At 42.5% G+C, this 15,784-nt stretch overlaps 1 protein-coding gene across 4 annotated transcripts in view; it reads left to right on the top strand.

Annotated features, from left to right (window-relative positions):
* Window positions 1-15,784, top strand: part of CFAP251 (cilia and flagella associated protein 251) — a 54,374-nt gene that overhangs the window by 735 nt on the left and 37,855 nt on the right. For all 4 annotated transcript variants that reach the window (XM_081036733.1, XM_081036735.1, XM_081036734.1 and 1 more), the window contains exons 2-7: window positions 373-749; window positions 1,409-1,780; window positions 7,449-7,589; window positions 8,665-8,774; window positions 11,635-11,746; window positions 11,987-12,067. In XM_081036733.1, the coding sequence (XP_080892859.1) occupies window positions 393-749; window positions 1,409-1,780; window positions 7,449-7,589; window positions 8,665-8,774; window positions 11,635-11,746; window positions 11,987-12,067 (1,173 nt within the window). In that variant the 5' untranslated portion in view covers window positions 373-392. The remainder of the gene's footprint in view (window positions 1-372; window positions 750-1,408; window positions 1,781-7,448; window positions 7,590-8,664; window positions 8,775-11,634; window positions 11,747-11,986; window positions 12,068-15,784) is intronic.

Genomic DNA, 15,784 nt, shown 5'->3' with positions numbered 1-15,784 from the left:
CGTGGACCTGGGATGCTAGGAGAGGCTGATTGCAAAATCCAAGCTTTTAACCACTAAGCCACACTGCTTCTTCCCTTAGTTCCGTTAGAATCGTTGCTAATACCTGGGTTATACATTTTGCTGCCTGTGGGAATAGGAATATATTTTAAATAATTAAAGGGCTCTAAAGTTATTCCTAGAAAGATGAGAGTCCCTGGGATCAATTATTTTTTCAAGATTTGGGACAGGCTTTCTCAGGAGTATGACATTCTTTGTATTCCCGTGGAAAGGAACCAGAGGTGGTATTGCACAATTCATTGATAGGTTAATGCACCAAGGCATCAAAATGGGAAACAGAGGGCCCTGCTGACTATTACGGTCAAATTTCTCTAGGGGAAACTCAACAGAGAAGAATGTCAGATGCAGAGGAAAGCCTCCTAGGAGAAACAGAAGATGGAGAAACAGAAATGGAAGAAAAAGAAAAAGAAAATCCAAATTATTATGCAGAGGTAGAAAGTGTGCAACAGGAATCAAAAGAAGATGAAATAGTAGCATGGAGAGACTCTCAGGAGGAGGGGGAGGAGACAGAGAAGGAGGAGGAGGCTGTCAGAGAAGAAACAGTGGAAAAGGCTGGAACAGCACAGGAGGAAGTGGCTGCAGAAGTCCAAGAAGAAACCACAGTGACACCCCAAGACATCACCGAAACCGTGGTCAGTTTGGAGAGACTTACGTTGACCGATCCCCAGTCAGTCATTTCAGAAACTTCTCCAGTAAGTAGTAATTGTCATTCATTCATTCATAATCATTAATTGAATGCTTACTATATGCCAGGCTACGGGGGATACAAAACCAAATAAGACGCAGTTCGTTCTCTTAAGGAGTTCTAGGGTGTGCGGGGAGGCAGACCCATAAACGAACATTATGAAACAATATGCTAAGTGCGGAGATTGAGAGATACATAGGAGATATTTTCAGAAAAGAACAACTTAACCCAGCTTGGAGAATGGTCAGGGAAAGCTTCCTGGTGGAGGTATGTACCAGAGCTGGCTTAAAGGGCCAGTAGGGATTAACTGGCGTGTGCTTGCCTTAGAACAGTCAATGCGATAATAATAATGTAAGCTTCCTAGAGACTCTCCCTGGCCTAAGGAAAAGTGACACTCTGTAACTGGTCAGTCGTTTGGAGACCACCAGTGACACTTGGAGGAATGATTTTACTATTGTGGGTCTGCTGCTAGTCGGCCAGGAATAAACCTGACACACCCATGATTCATGTTATTTAAGTACAAAATGTCCGAGGCTCCTTTTTAAAACACTTCATAATTCCAGTCTGAGGCTAACACTGGGACTGGCTGATTAGGAAAAGAAAGGAGAGAATGTAGCAGCATGTACTGTATTTGGAATCACAATCTCCTTTTATTTCTTTTTTAAGAAAACCCATGGTGGTGATGAATCAAAACATTCATTAATGTCAAAGCTGTCAAGCAGCCTGAGCTCACGATTAGAATTTCTTGATTTGGAGCTAACCAGTCCTAAGGAACAGCAGATGAGTTCCCCCGAATCGCAATCCTCCAGCGAGCTTGGGGACGACACTGACCATGTGACCCAAGATGAATTGGGACAAGAAAGGAGAGACTTGGAACCAGAAAAGGGGGAAACGAGACAAGAAAAAAGAGTATCCTACTTAACTGAGGAAAAAAAGGAAGTCCAGCCCGAAGCCGGCATCACAAAACAGTCACTGGTGTCTACCACCACCGAGGACATTTTGTTTCAAAAGGATGAGAGTGCCAGCGTGTGCCCATTGGTAAGTGTAACATGCTTTTGTATTTCCCCCAGCGCTTTGAGAGTATTGTGAAATGGGAATTTTGTGCATATGGGAAAAAATACCACCAAAAAGAGCCTTTTTAAACTAATGATAGACTTGTGTCTTTTAAAGTTCTGTTAAGAGCTCTACCTGGACACGGGTGACAATACAGGCATGAGCGCTGCATCTGGGTCCGATGTGTTGCTCAGCAAGCAGGAAATGCCGGATGTAGTTTGTCAGTTGCACAGGCTGCTGTTTTTTGTGGGAGACTCAAGATCCATCTCTCCCTCCCTCTCCCCTCCCCTCCTCTCATTCTGTTTCTCTCTCTCATTATAATACGCCTCCTCCATTCCACCAATTCCTTCCCTCTCCCTCCTCACCTCTTCTGCCTTAACTGGCTTGATACCTTTACAGGCTCCCACAACCACGACACGCTCCTAAAACTATCCATTCCCAGATGGACCAGAAAGTGAAAGGTTCGGAAAAGTGAAGCCACTGAGAAAAGCACCAGGCAGTCACTGACAGTATTCCAGGAGGCACCATCTGCGAGGAGTAAAAATATTATCATTTACCCAGGAAAGGAAGAGGAGGCTTTCCCCCCCTTCTTCCTCCATCTGCTATTTGCTGAAGATTGTTTCCTAGGCTTCATCTCCTTTTTTGTCTCCTTTTTTCCCTGTAGATTGGTGCCTTTGGAAGATCTGGACATGACTGAGTGTATGTAAACTACTTAGTGTCGTTCCTAATACATACTGAGCGCTGGCCTATCTTAACTAGATGGTGATGGTGTTGATGGGAAAAGGCCTACTGGGAAGTGCAAAGCAGGTGGATTTGGCTACTCTGAGCAGTGAAGTTACAGCTGAAAGCTTGCAATTGCTCAGCCCGAAAGAAAGAGTAGTTGAGTTTTAGAGCCTGCAAAGACTTTGTCTTGAGTAGCCAGCTAACAAGAAATCCGGGACTAACACTAATGAGAGCAAATGATCTTTGTGTCAAGGCCCCAGTTATCTGGACTTGACAAAAGCCACTGCCCAGGTTTGGGTCCCCTGTTAGCCTTGGGGTCACTGCAGAACCCAAACTTTCCTAGACTGTCTCCTTTTGCAAATGTGTGTAGCTCTTTGGATACACCTTTCTGTTCCCTTTCCTTTTGCCTTTATTGTTTTTCTTTTTGTTAAAATTAATGTGTTATTTATAAAAAATTAAAGGCAAAGATTTCTCCTCATGCACTACCACCCCCACCCTAGTCCCTTTCTCTGTGCGTATGTAAATGTGTTAGCTGTGTGCTCGTGTGCACACTCACCCCACACATTTAATTCAGTTTTTTACCAGTGAGATATTATGCATTTCTGCAAAATATTTTCCCACTTAATATGTCTTGGAGGATCCACTTCCTCATTTTATCTTTATTTTTTTAAGAGCTGTGGTTATTTTTTTTTTAATTTTATTGGGGAATATTGGGGGAACAGTGTGTTTCTCCAGGGCCCATCAGGTCCAAGTTGTTGTCCTTCAATCTAGTTGTGGAGGGCGCAGCTCAGCTCCAAGTCCAGTTGCCGTTTTCAATCTTTAGTTGCAGGGGGCACAGCCCACCATCCCATGTGGGAATTGAACCGGCAACCTTGTTGTTCAGAGCTCGCGCTCTAACCAACTGAACCATCTGGCCACCCCACCTTCTCATTTAAAATTCAGTGGTTTCCCTTACTGATGACCATTTATGTTGCTTCAAATTTCTTGTTCTCCGGCCAGCCCGGTGTCTCAGATGGTTAGAGCTCCATGCTCCTAACTCTCGAAGGCTGCCGGTTCGATTCCTACATGGACCAGTGGGCTCTCAACCACAAGGTTGCCAGTTCAATTCCTCGAGTCCCCCAAGGGATGGTGGGCTCTGCCCCCTGCAACTAGCAACGGCAACTGGACCTGGAGCTGAGCTGCGCCCCCCACAACTAAGATTGAACGGACAACAACTTGACTTGGAAAAAAGGCCTGGAAGTGCACACTGTTCCCCAGTAAAGTCCTGTTCCCCTTCCCCAAAAAATCTTTTAAAAAAAAAGTTTTTTGTTCTCACCAAAGATGCTTCAGTCAGTGTGGTCCTCCATCTCTGAGTGGCTGCAGTACCCTACTTTTCCTTTGGGGTCCCCTGCCTTATCCCAAACATCGGTAATAACTCAGTGCTCATGGTAGATAAGCAGAAGCATTGATACCATCTTCAGCCAAGAAATAAGATCTCACACGAGGTCGGACAATTAAGTTTGCAAACTTGTTGCACCGATGTTGCTAACTTTTTTAGATACCAGAGGGATTATTCATTATGAATTTGTACCAACTGGACAAATAGTTGACCAAGTTTACTATTTGGAAGTGCTGAAAAGGCTGCGTGAAAAAGATGACTTTTCGCCATCAATTCATGGCTCTTGCGTCACGACAATGCCCCAGCTCACACAGCACTGTCTGTGAGGAAGGTTTTAGCCGGTAAACAAATAACTATTAGAACTCCCTCCCTACTCAAATGATCTGGCCCCCAATGACTTTTTTCTTTACCCGGAGATAAAGGAAATATTGAAAGGGAGACATTCTGATGACATTTTCAGGACATCAAGGGTAATACGACAACAGCTCTGATGGCCATTTCAGAAAAAGAGTTCCAAAATTGCTCTGAAGGGTGGACCAGGCGCTGGCATCAGTGCATAGTTTCCCAAGGGGAGGACTTCAAAGGTGACCGTAGTGTTATTCAGCAATGAGATATGTAGCACTTTTTCTAGGATGAGTTTGCGAACTTAATTGTCCAATTTTGTATATTTATGAAAAGAAATCGTATGACTATCAAATATAGTGAAATCTGGTTTTGATGATAAAGTTCTGTTTTCACCACGTTTTAGAAAAAGATTGATGTAAGAGGTGGCTTGCTCCATGGTCACTCGCCATGAATGTTAAAACGGGTGCAAAATGCAGTGACTGACACTACGATTTCAGTTCATGTGGTGCTACTTGAGGAAGGAAGTTCTGTTCCGACTGAGGGAAGTCAGCCCAGTTGTTGACCTTGGAAGAGTTGTTTTACCTGGAGAGGGGAGTCTAGTTAGGAATGTTTTCTTTTTATAACTAACTTGTTAAATGGCGAAATAAATTTCCAGGATGGATAAAATGCTTTTAGGATTAGCAAGTTTGCAAAAGAACAATCTCATTTGGAGAAATTGACTTTCAGGAACCAGCCGTATATTAAATAGTTCTGTTCCTAGAAGTTGCAGCTTGAGACAATTCCGATTCCATAATTCTACCACTCACACCCACACAGTAAAAGACCTACATGCAAATACAAATCATATTTATATTTATCTGAGCAGATGGAAACAGGAGAGAATGGGAACCGAAGGATGTAGGAGAAACTGGCCACATTGCCCTCTATCTCTGTCTTGGGAGAAATACATGGTATATCCCTTCAACCTTATGAGTATTGTTCAGGAGAAACTCACCAGGATTTCGTTTCTATACCTCAATTTAACTCACTGGTTTTTAGTAACTGATCATTTAGTCATCACTTTAAACACCGCCACATTTGATTAATTGGCCTCAGTTAATTTTTAAAATAGACTTTACTTTTTTGAGCAGTTTTAGGCTTATAGAAAAGTTGAATGAAAGTACTGAGAGTTCCCATATATTCCCTTGTGCGTCCTCTACCCCGACTTTCCCCTTCTTTTAATATCTTGCATTAGTGTGATTCACTTGTTATAGTTGAGCCGATATGCACACATTATTATTAACTGAAATCCATAGTCTGTCTGCCTTAGGGGCCCCCCTCTTTAGTGGTACATTCACTGGTCTCTGACAAATGTATAATGACATGTATCCAGCAGCATGTATCATACAGAATAGTGTCACTGCCTAAAAACCCCTTGTGCTCCTCGTCTTCATCCCTCCCTCACCCCTCTCTTCCTAGCCCCTGGTACCCACTGTTCTTTTTACTGTCTCCATAGTTGTGCCTTTTCCAGAATGTTATATAGTTGGAATCATACAGTATGTAGCCATGTCAGGCTGGCTTCTTTCGCTTAACAATATGCACGTAAGGTTTCTCCATGTCTTTTCATGGCTCGCTAACTCGTTTCTTTTTATTGCTGAATAATATTCCATTATATGAAGGTACGTTTATCTGTAATTTTTGTAAAAGACTTTGATCCCCAAAATGTACATAAATTAACTACTATTGATGCAAAGCAGTAGTTAGATTTATAGTACCTATAATTTTTCACTTCATAAAACTTTTATTTTGGATTTAGCCCTAGTCATATGGAATTTTTAATCCCGCTAAGGGAATTTTGTCTCATTACACTTTATCCTTCTAGGGAAAATGGTGTGTAAGGACCAAACACCCAGGCTGAAGAATTGTCTTCCTTATAAGGTTACTTAGTGGCTTTATAATAACTTGTCCATTCTACGTACTTTCACCGAGTAAGTGGAATTTCACAACATCAAGTGTTCATACGTGTCTGGTACTGAGCTGGGTGTAGGTCCTGGGAAATGGAAGAATAGTAGTTTGTTTCTATTTATTGAAGATTTTGTTTTATTTTTTAATGGAGATGTAATTCGTATACCAGAAACTTCCCCCTCTTCGATTTTTTAAAAATTGTGGCAAAATACACAACATAAAATTTACCATCTTAACTATTTTCAAGTGTAATTCAGTAGTATTAAATCCACTCACATTGTTGTGCAACAGTTCCTCAGAACTCATCTTGCAACACTGAAGCTCTATAACCATTAAACAGCTCCCCGTTCCACCACCCCAGCCCCTGGCAGCTGCCTGCTTTCTGTCTCTCTGAATTTGACCACCTAGGTACCTCAGATGAGTGGAGTCATACAGTATTGGTCCTTCTGTGACTGGTTTATTTCACTTACATAACACCCTCAGTGCTCATGCATGTTGTAGCATGTATCAGAATGTCCTTCCTTTTGAAGGCTGAATAATACTCACCTTTTGTCTATCCACTCATCTGCTGACGGACACTGGGGTTGCTTCTACCTTTTGGCCACCGTGAAATATGCTGCTATGAACATGGGTGTGCAGATATCTCTTTTGAGACCTTGCTTACAATTCTTTTGGGTGTATGCCCAGAGGTATCATTGCTGGATCTTACGGTAATTCTAGTTTCAGTTTTTTGAGGAACTTTCATACTGTTTTCTATAGCAGCTGCACCATTTCACATTCCCACCAAGAATGCACAAGGGTTCCAATTTCTCCACATCCTCCTAACATTTACCCTTTTAACATGTACTGTTCATTGGTTTTTAGCACAGTCACAAGGTTTTGCAACCGTTGCTACCATCTAATTCCAGAACATTTGCATCACCCCCAAAAGAAACCTAATACTCATTAGCAGTCACTCCCATCTCTGCGACCCCCAGCCCCTGGCACCCACCCGTCTAGTTTCTGTCTCTATGGGTTTGTCTTTTCTGGACATTTCATACAGACGGGATCATACAACATGTGCTCCTTTGTGTCTGGCTCCTTTCGCTTAGCAACCTGCTTTCAAAGGTTACCCATGCTGCTGAGGACTTTCTGAAAGTGATTTCTCTTCATTGGACTGGCGACCCAAACCCGCGCTCCGAGAACTCATGCCAGGAGTGCCCGGTGTCACAGCTCTGGCTGGGCACACTGTAATGTCCTGCTCGTCTTCCCTTTGCCTTCCAGACCATGACTTGGTCATTTGGATGGAACAGTTCTCTTCCTGTTTACTATATTCGAGACACCACCCAGAGAGTACTTCTGTATGCCAGTGCCCATACTGCGGTCATCTACGACGTTTTCAAGAATAGTCAGCACCATCTGCAGGTACGCGGGCTTTTCCAGATTGTCTTTACGTAGCTCGAATACAGCATTTGGTTTTTTTCGTCCCAGGGCTGACTGTCATGTTTTCCTACCTCTCTTCTGAGCTATAGCAAATCCTGTCTTCAGAAACATGTTTTATTGTTCCTTGTCGCCCTGATTCTAATCCAGCAGGGTAGTATCATACGGAATAGTGTCGCTGCCTAAAACTCCCCTGTGCCCCACCTCTTCATCCCTCCCTTCCCCAACCTAACCCCAGCAGTTGATTTTACTTTTATGTAGGTTGGTGCAAAAGTAATTGCAGTTTAAAAGGTTAAAAATAATTGCATAAACCGCAGTTGCTTTTGCACCAATCTAATAGTGACCAGAATTTGAAACATCTGTATTTTTTACGTTTCTTAGGTTAGATCGGTGGGCAGGGCATAAAAGAGTGCTGTGTATGCTGGGACCTGGAGGATGAGAGTGAGCAAACCAGAGACAGTTTGGGGGATGAGCATTCCAGACAAAGAGCTCCAGTTTTCAGCCTTGTGTATGAGGCCCAGTGGGGCTGGTGCAGAGTGAGTGAGGGGAGACCAGGAAGGAGGAAACAGGGCGGCCTACTTCCTGGCAGGGAGTGCTACCATCTTGTGTGTGTTTCCAGAAGATTCCTCTGTTCTGTAGGAAAACGATCCGAGTGAAAGCAGGGAGATCAGTGAAGAGGCTTTCTCTCCAGAGCTGTTCAGTGATGAACACTGTTTTAGGGAGATGAGGCTGGCAGGGAGGTTCCAGGGGATTGAGGGGGGAGGGGAACCCAGACATTTATTCTCCCCTTGAGTTCAGAGTCGTGTACAGACCTAGACCGCTAAGAAGCCTCTGTTCTTGTGGGGAGGGTAGATTATCCTTCAGGTGTTTTGAAGGAGAGAAAGTTTGAAAACCACTCACTGTGGAGAAACCCCAGGCAAGGCTGGTGGGAGTGGAATTTTCAGCCAGACGAGCCTGCAAAGGGGCTCAGTTCTCTGTTTGAGGCCCCAGCCTCTCCTGCTGGTGCCAGGGCGGGGCCACATGCTTGATGTTTCAAAGCATTTTCTCTCCATTGCTGTAGGGCCATCCTAATGTGATCTCCTGTTTCTGTATCAGCGAAGACAGACGGTGGATTGCCACTGCCGACAAAGGGCCCAACTGCCTGATAATTATATGGGACTCCTTCACAGGGTAGGCTCGGTGCAGTCACTTTTTTCCCCCCTTTTTTTTGTAGAATATCTGCTGCTGTGACCAGCCAAGCATTTTGAGCATGATTCTTTTTCAAACGCAAAAATATGATTAGTTGCTCCCCTACTGACCACCTTTCAGGGGCTGCCCATTGCCACCTCAGCCTGTGTTTCAGGGACCATGCACCGTGCATCATAGCTGTTTGAATATTTTCCCCAGAAAGCACAATTCTCTGTCTGCACGCCTAGCCATCATCCATAGCTGGAACGCTTTCAACTGCAAGTAATGGAATGTCCAGCTGACATACCAGCAGAAGTTATCATCTCTTGCAACAGACAGTTGGAAGGCAGGGAGGGTGGGTCCCTCAGCTGTGCCTCTTCTCTGGAGCTCCCCCTCCCGAAGCCTAGCCATTCCCCTTATAAACAGTGTTTATCCTTTGCTTTTTTCTCGTTTATAAAGCTGTCTTCCCAACTAGACTGGGAACAACTTGAGGGCAGCAATGTTTTTTTCTTTTTTTTCTTTTCTTTTTTTTTTTTTTTAGTGGCAAAGTAAAGCCTATCTGTGGTTAACAATTCAAAAAATATGTCAACATGAGTTTTGTAATACTGCAAATGATGTCTTGGGGACCCTGAAAGGATTATTTGATTTTAGGATTAATATTCACTTTATTAAAGTGACAAATAAAAACCATAGTCTTCCTTGAGCGTTTTGTTCAACTTATAAAACTTATTCTATTTATAAATCCAGCATATTTTTGCAGTCTCCTTTAACGGGGCTTTGATCAATGTTTGGCTCCAGTCACAAATTTGGTTATTAACGCCTCTTAAACATTTTAAACAGCATTTAGAAATTGAACATATTTGGTTTCCTCTTTAAGTTCTTTAGCAGTCTGATTAAAAAATAAATCCTTCACTGGTACTTAAGTAATTCTTGTAAATCTAATAAATTAGACAGAAGTATGGCAAATCTTAAGTTCTCTTAAGCATTCTAATATTGTTTATAAACCTAATACGATTTGAATTTAAAATCACAAGTCTAAATCAACCATGTACATACTTTAAATTAGAATCACAAATCTAATCTGTTAGAGGCTCTGATGTGTTAAATTCTCATAAACATCACCCATTCCTATAAAAAACGAACAATTTCTCAGATCACAAATATGTTACTAGTGTAGGGCTGACTGATTTCATCTTCTCTATGTTTAATTCTAAATATCCCCAGGGATAAGGACATCATTATGTCATTCCTAACAAGTTTAGGACTGTCTTCCCCAGTGAATATTTGGGGCGGCCACTCAGTGATGAAGTTTCTCAAGTGACAGAGACCCAGACAGGCCCTCAGCTAGGAGGACACAGACCCGGTTCTAGCCCAGTGGCTAGATGTAGTATATTGCGGCCTGTTCAGTTTCACTGCAACAAGGGCTCCATAATGAAAAAAAATGGGGTACTAATAACCCCATTAAGTCTTCCTGCCATCCACTCTTCATTTCTAATGGAAATCAGGGACCCCCGCCCCAACGTTACAGCTTCCTCCCATCATTGCTTCTGTTGTTTCTTGCATTTCTTTGGCTCTCTTAGAGGTTTAAGTATCATTTAATTAAATTCCACATGCGTCAAGACTCTGTCTACATCTTACACTTCTAAAGTCTTCCTACTGACACAGTACAGACGTTTAGAAGTTAAAAAAATGAAAGTCCCTCACTCCAACAACCCCTTCTTCAGAGTCACCATTGTTTAGTTTGGAGTCCGTTCCTCCAGACTATCTTCTATACCTGCACACACACACACACACACACACACACACACACGCACGCACACGCACACGCACGTGCTATGTATACTGTTTTGCAATTTGCTTTTTTCACAAAATTTTGGTCACTTTCCCCAGTATATCTTATTCTTTTTGAAGGTGGTGCAATTGTTCATTATGTGGTTACATCATAATATTTTTTAACAATTCCCACATTGATGGATATCTGTGTTGTTTCCAGATTTTTGCTATGAAAGCAGAGCTGCAATGAACACGAATGACATTTATCTCGGTGTACTTTTGCTATTCTCTAGGAACAGTTGTAGAAGTGGAATTGTTAGGTCATAGGATATGTGCATTTAAAATGTTGATAGCTAAGGCAGCTAAATTGCTGTCTTAGCTAAGGCAGCTAAATTGCTGTCTAGAGAGCTTGTGCTTCTTTACACTTCTCCCCACTTATGTAGGAGAAGGCCTGTTTTCCTGAGAGCTAGGATGCTGACCTCGGCATCTTTTGTCATATTTTCATCCTGCATGTCTGACGCAGAATCGGCACTCAGTAACGAAGGAGAGACTAGAGCTCATGAAGAGAGAAAATGGCACGTTTGCATGCTGCCCTGAGTTCGTTTCTTTTAGTTATTGACGTAAAATTCACATAACAAAATTAACCATTTTAAAGTGAACAATTCAGTGGCATTTAGCACAGCCACAAGGTTGTGTAACCACTATGTCTCTCTAGTTCCAAAACATTGTCATCACCCACAAAGGAAACCAAATACCCCTCAGCAGTCACTCCCCTCTCCTCCCCCGGCCCCTGGAAAACATCACTCTGCTTTCTGTCTCTGCGGATTCGCCTGTTCTGGATATTTGATATTAGTGGAATCATACAATACGTGGCCTTTCACGACCTGCTTTTTTCACACAGCACGGAGTTCAGCAAGGCTGAACTCCAGCAAGGCTCATCCACATTGCAGCTCCCGTCCATACTTCCATCCTTTTTATGGCTAACATTCCATTGTGTGAATAGACCACGTTTTGTTTATCCACAGTTGTGATGTTTTTGAAGTGGGTCCCTTTTGGCAAATGCTTGTCCCACCCCGGTTTTGTTTTGCAGCATTCCTGTACACACAATATTTGACAGCTGCCCGGAAGGTAACGGTATCAGGGCCATAGCCATCTCCCGGGACGCCAAGTATCTGGCAACCATCTCCGATGCTGAAATCCAGGTACAGGACCCTTTGGGATGGCCTCAGTAGGCTGGCCCACCTGCCACGAGTGTCCCCGGGAGCAGCTCTGCTCAGGCCATATGGCATCTGTGGTGATGCTCTCAGTAGATGGCTGGACTCCAGGGCACGTTGTCAGGCGCTCCCTGCTTGTGGCTTAGCTCACGGTGCTGTGCTTAGTCAGCGGAAGTTACAGGGTTGTCACAAGTAACCTCTCATTCTCCTGTCCGCTCTCGCCTACAGAAAGTTTGCATCTGGAGGTGGACCTTAGCAGTGGAAACACCGGCATGTACTCTGGACCTTCCCAAAGAGTATGGTTTTCAGGTGAGTTCCGTGTTAAGTCTGTAAAAATCAAAAGCCAGGCCAGAGCTACTTTTTGTTTCAGGGGAGTTTTGTTTTGGGGAAGTTTGGTGCAGTAGAGCTTTTTAAAAAATACTTTCATGTCCATGATGTCGTTTTAGTTTTGTGGGTCATAACTAATTTTTTGAGCACTTAAACTGTGTGCCAGATTCTGCTAAGTTTTTTACATACAGTATCTCTCACAGTAATCCATGCAAACCTTCTGGGAAGGACATATTATTGTTTAGCCACAGCTGTAGAACACTATGGCTAAATAGTTTGTCTAGAGTCACCCGGCTGGCAGGCTTCCTTATTCTAGTAGCATGTTCCCAACTGCACTTAACATAGGGAAGTTACTATTCTGAGTTCACGTGAGGTGTTTGCAAGGACACCCAGAAAGTTTAGGCTGCTGTTCTACATTGTCTCATTCACCCTCGCATTCTTCACTCATCATAGATTTATTGAGTACCTACTATGTGCCAGACACTATGGTGAGTACGTATGTGGCTCTTGGAAACTGGAACCCAAACTGAGAAGGTCTGGGTGATTCCTAAGGTACATATCATCACGCAGCTTTATGCCCATCTGCTCTCCTTCTCTCCAGCATTCCTCTTGCTCCCTGAAAAAAATGTCCTCCTCACGGTTGCTCTAAGGCAGTAGCCACCAGCCCTACGTGGCCCACTATTTAGATTGGATTTTTCTATTGCTGTAAAGAACGTCTTTTTGATAGAGACGATTTTGATAGAGATTGCATTGAATCTACAGATCTCTTTGGGTAGTGTTGTCAGCTTAGCAGTACTGTCTTCCAGTCCCCAGGTCAGGAAGTCTTTCCATTTATTGATGTCGTCTTTAATTTCCTTCAGCAGTGTTTCGTAGTTTTCAGTGCACATACCTTTCACCTCACATTTATTCCTAAGTATTTTTTTTTTAATTCTAAGTGGAATTGTTTTCTTAATTTCCTTCTTCGATTGTTCATTGCTAGTGTATAGACATGCAAATGATGTTTGTATACTACTTTTGTGTCATGTATTCTGCAACTTTGCTGAATACATGTGGCTATTTGAATTTAAGTTGATTGAAATGAGCTACTACTCCAAATTCACTTCCTCAGTTTCACTGGTCACATTCCGAGTACTCATTAACCACATGGCTCACGGCTACTGTTTTTGACAACACAGATCAGGACATCCCATCATCACAGAAAGTGGTGTGCAGGCTGAAGGGGGCTGCAGAGAACCCCTCAACCGAGCTGATTCATTTCACTTGGAATTAAGTCATACATAGAATGCCAGTACTGCCTGGCATTCTAGTAGGATGTCTTTTTTTTTTCATTTCCTGAGGCAATGGTTTTACACCTTCTCTTCACACCTCCCACGGCCCTTCCTCTCACTCTCAGCTGATGACCTCTGTCATGTTTCATTGAGAAAATGGAAGCCATCAGATACAAACACTGGCCTATTCTCACTCCCAAGCCTATAACCTACTTTCAGGCTCACCTGGTCTTCTCTTTTCCCCTCTAAGTGCAACGCAAGGCCAGCGCACGGCATCCGTCCCCTGTCACCTAACCCCAGACCCTCTCCTGAAGCTCCCTACTTCTCCCTCTACGGGATACTTATCCCCATCAGCAGACCAACAGGCTTTAGCATCGCCGATCTTTAGAGAACTCCTTTGACCGCCACATCTCCTTCCAGCTTTTGTCCTCTGCCTCTCTTCATAGTAAAACTACTCAGAAGAGCAGTCTGCTTTCTCTTCTTCCCCATTTCTCATTTATTATTTTTTTGCACGAATTCTTGATCTCTTTATATTGTTATTGTTAAATAAGGCACACATGCAAAACTTGTACATTTTAAAGAAGACAAAACCCTCTTGTGTGCTTGCCACTGGGTCACTAAACACAATGCTACCTGAACCCTAGAAGCCCCTTTCATTCCCCTTCTCCAATCTCTCCCAGTCTTGCGCCCTAAAGTTAACCACTGACCCAAATTTTGTGTTACACATTCCCTGGCATTTGTTCCTATTTTTTCTCCAGCGATATACGTATTCTGCAATACTATCTTACTTCGTTTTACCTGTTTTGGGCCTTTGTATAGTTGGAATCAAACTGTTGCTTCATTTGCTCCGCGTTGTTTCTGAGATTCATCCTTGGTGATTTTGAGCTATAATTCACTCACTTTCATTCTGAAATTTTTCATTGTTTGAGTGCTATACCTGGAAGATACTATTCCATTGTCTTCAGATTTGCGTCATTTCTGTTGAGAAGTCAATAATCAATCTTATTCTCTTTTTTGAAACTTATGTGTCTTTTCTTCCACCTCTGGCTGCTTTCAAGGTTTTCTTTTGATTTTCAGCAGTTTTTTTGATGATGTATCTGTGTTGTTGATTTTTTTTTTTAAACTCATCCTTTGGGGTTTTTTGAACTTGGGATGTCACATCTTTCCTCAGTTTTGGAAAATTCTCAGCCATTGTCTCTTGAAACATTACTTCTGTCACATTCTTCCTTTCTTCTTTTTTTGGAACTACAATTACATGTAAGTTAGACCTTTTCATCTTGTCCTGTAGGTCTTTTATTCTCTTTTTTGTATTCTCTATTCTTTAGTGTCATCATGCTTCGATTTGGATATTTTCTCCTATAATTTATCTTCCTTTTCTACTAACTAATCATTTCTTTGGCTGTATTTAATTTTCTGTTAAACCATTATTTTGGGTTTTTTAAATCATTTTTTTTTTCAGATCCAGAATTTCCATTCTTTTTTTTAATCTGCTGAGATTATCCATCTTCTATTTCTTACACATATTAATGGCACTTATTTTCAAGTCTGTGTAATAAATCCCGTACCTGGATCTCCTGTGGGTCTCTTTCTGTTGATTGCTTTCCCCCACCTTGGTTTTCAGCCATTTGGATATGTCTCTTTCATATGCTTGGTTATTTTCCATTGAATGCCCAATGTTGTGCTTTGAAAAGTATAGTAGTAATAATTTGAGGCTCAAGATGATAACTTCCTCCAAGGAAGGACTGACTTCCGCTTCTTACAGGCATTTGGCAAAGCGGTCACCTTGATCTAGAGATTGAAGTGATCCAAGGCTGATTTTTGGTCTTTGGGAGGTGTCATCTGTGCTCATGCTTTCAGCAGTTCTTCCCCTCACCCAGGCCTTTGTGCTGTCCTGATCTACATTCTCAGTATTGGCACTGAGGATTTACATTCCTGAAGTGAGACACCAAGCAGTAGGGAAGGATTGGGAGACGGGATAGGAGTGGCAGGAATGGAACTTAAAAAAACATTTCTCTACCCTACCTCTCAAGGCTGCCTCCTGCAGCCCTTCACCTCAGGCTGCAGCCACCCACCTCCCATACACATGCCATTTCAAGACACACTCTCAAGTCTCCCCAGGGATTTATCACTTGTTGTTGCTATTATTGTTTAGTTTCTGCATTTCATGTTTCTTTCACTTCTGTAGTTTCTGCAGGGTTGATTTTGGGGAAGGGAGCCAGGCAACCCATGCTATTCACCATCTTGGCAGGAATCAGAATTTTCTTCCAATATTTTGCATTTTTTCCAAGTTACTTTGTGGCCCTGTCAAATTTAGAAATGTGTACATAGCAGTTTTTGTCCAAAAGGACACAGAATAAGGTTATTAGTGAATACTGATTTTTACTTTTGCTTGTTCCAGTTTATAGATGATGAATTATAATAAGTGAGACTA

This window comes from Rhinolophus hipposideros (assembly GCF_964194185.1).
Source record: "Rhinolophus hipposideros genome assembly, chromosome: 24".
Lineage (NCBI taxonomy): Eukaryota > Metazoa > Chordata > Mammalia > Chiroptera > Rhinolophidae > Rhinolophus > Rhinolophus hipposideros.
Note: the sequence above shows the minus strand (reverse complement) of the source record. Positions and strands in the feature narration are given on the sequence as shown.